This window comes from Myotis davidii, unplaced genomic scaffold (assembly GCF_000327345.1).
Source record: "Myotis davidii unplaced genomic scaffold, ASM32734v1 scaffold391, whole genome shotgun sequence".
NCBI classification, from domain to species: Eukaryota; Metazoa; Chordata; class Mammalia; order Chiroptera; family Vespertilionidae; genus Myotis; species Myotis davidii.
Window position 1 is genome coordinate 897969 of NW_006284336.1, and position 2054 is coordinate 900022.

Sequence of the window (2054 nt, forward strand, 5' to 3'; positions counted from 1 at the left end):
GAGCATCATTACAATCAAGTATACGGCTTTCCAAGGTGATGACTTTGACATACTTTAACAGTAATGTTATTATCTTAAAAGTATTAAGTTGATAGAAAATACTGAATAACTTCTCTCATCCAGAGATACTAAAGATTTTGAAACCAGCCCTCCATTATTCCTACATCCAGTGGTCCATCCCTGTGATCTCTCTTCTTCGAGTCACCCTCCTCCATCTGGACATAATGTCGTCTCTTGATGACTCATATTCACCATTATGGGTGCTGTTTATGGCACTGTGCTGATGTAAGTTCGTGTGATAGTTGAAGTGTGTGGTTCTTTTGAGACCTTTTAAATTAGGTCTTTTTTCTCCTAGTTTGGCTAATGGCCATTATGTCTGGCTGCTTTCCAAGTGTCTTCTTATAACTTCTTCCTAGTGTATTTTCTACCCATGATTAAGTGCTAGAATGGCTAATGACCTGGCTAGTCAATATGTATTTCTAAAGTAAGAGTAAGCTGGCTCTGAGAGAGGGTAAAGGGACTTTCTTTTGAATTAGCGTGTAAATTCTGCAACGGCTAGTTTAACTGCCAGGAAAGCATTACTTGTCTATAGAGATAATTGAGTTTTGCTTTATTGGTGACATTGAGCTAAGTGATGTTACTATTGGGCACTCTTGTCCAGAAGGGAAAAAAAAAGGAGAAAGAAAGGAGAGAGGAATAGGGGGAAGGAGTTAGGGATGGGTAGGGAAGGGAAGAGAAGAAAAGCCATGCTAGTGCTTGCTTTGGGATCTCATTTTGAATTTCTCTCTTTTCACATTTGCTGATCACAGTGGTTTAAACTTCATTGACTTGATGGTGCGACAAGGGAATATCGACAACCCTCCCAAGACTCCTCTGGTGCCAGGTTTTGAGTGTTCGGGGATTGTGGAAGCTCTGGGAGACGGCGTGAAAGGATACGAGGTAACATTCTGACTTTTGACTGAAAGAATGATATCAATCTGGAATCCACTGAGATAATGAAAGATTATGCAAAAATGCTTGACATAATCAATAATGTGCATTGTTATTGATGACTTATTGGTTGGTTTTATTAACAATGTTTATAAATGATAGAACTTTCCAAAGGTCTCAGGTACCATCTTGGTGCTCCTGGCAACAGAAAATCTTGTCATTCTCTCTATTCACACTATACAGTTATTAAATAAGAGTATTTGGCCTTGGTTTAACTCTACCCCCGCTCCTCCCACCCATGGATCACACTTTCCCATCACTTGTGGCTCAAAAATCAATTATAAAACACAAAAGTTGGGGAGAAATAGCCTCTATGTTTTTATGTTTGATTCCGTTAACTATCTACTTAACTGATACATTTAAGTGATCATTTATAATCATTATTTCAGACAGTGGGGATATGGCATTTGGGGGTGAAATTTTTAAAAAATTTATTTTTATTGATTTCAGAGAGGAAGGGAGAAGGAGAGAGAGGGAGAAACATCAATGATGAGAATCAACGATCGGCTGCCTCCTGCACACCCTACCCTGGAGATCGAGCCCATGACCTCCTGGTTCATAGGTTGACACTCAACCACTGAATCATGCTGGCTGGGTTTGGGGTGAAATTTTAAAGCCACAAGGTAGCAGTACCTGACAGTGAGACAGAGTTGGCCATGCGTTGATGGATTGGGAGTAGAGCTGTGGATAATGAGGGCTATTAAATCATTCTGACTACTTCCATACATGTTCAAAATTTTCCATAATAAAAAATTTAAACAGTGAAAAGATATAGGACTCTTTCTCCCATTATAATGCAAATAAACTAGAATCTGGTCTATAAAATCTGAAAACTGTGGGCAAATCAATCACACAAAATTGCAGTAGTTTGGAGTCAGAAAAACCAATGGAAATTAGGTACAAGAGCTCTCTCTTATAACTAAGTGCTTCCCCAGAGAGACATGAATGCAGCTAGCATCTGAGAATCCACTATAACCAGAAACACGAGCAAGTTATCTTTTTTCAGTCTCACCACAGCCCTGCGAAGTAAAGATGTTACTGTCTCCTTAGAGATGAGGTTCAGC

General features: G+C 39.3%; 1 protein-coding gene across 1 annotated transcript in view; it reads left to right on the plus strand.

Moving 5' to 3' along the window:
* VAT1L (vesicle amine transport 1-like) overlaps positions 1-2054 on the plus strand; it is a 146215-nt gene that overhangs the window by 23045 nt on the left and 121116 nt on the right. Inside the window, exon 2 of the mRNA XM_006754446.2 lies at positions 810-939. Within this exon, the coding sequence (XP_006754509.1) occupies positions 810-939 (130 nt within the window). The remainder of the gene's footprint in view (positions 1-809; positions 940-2054) is intronic.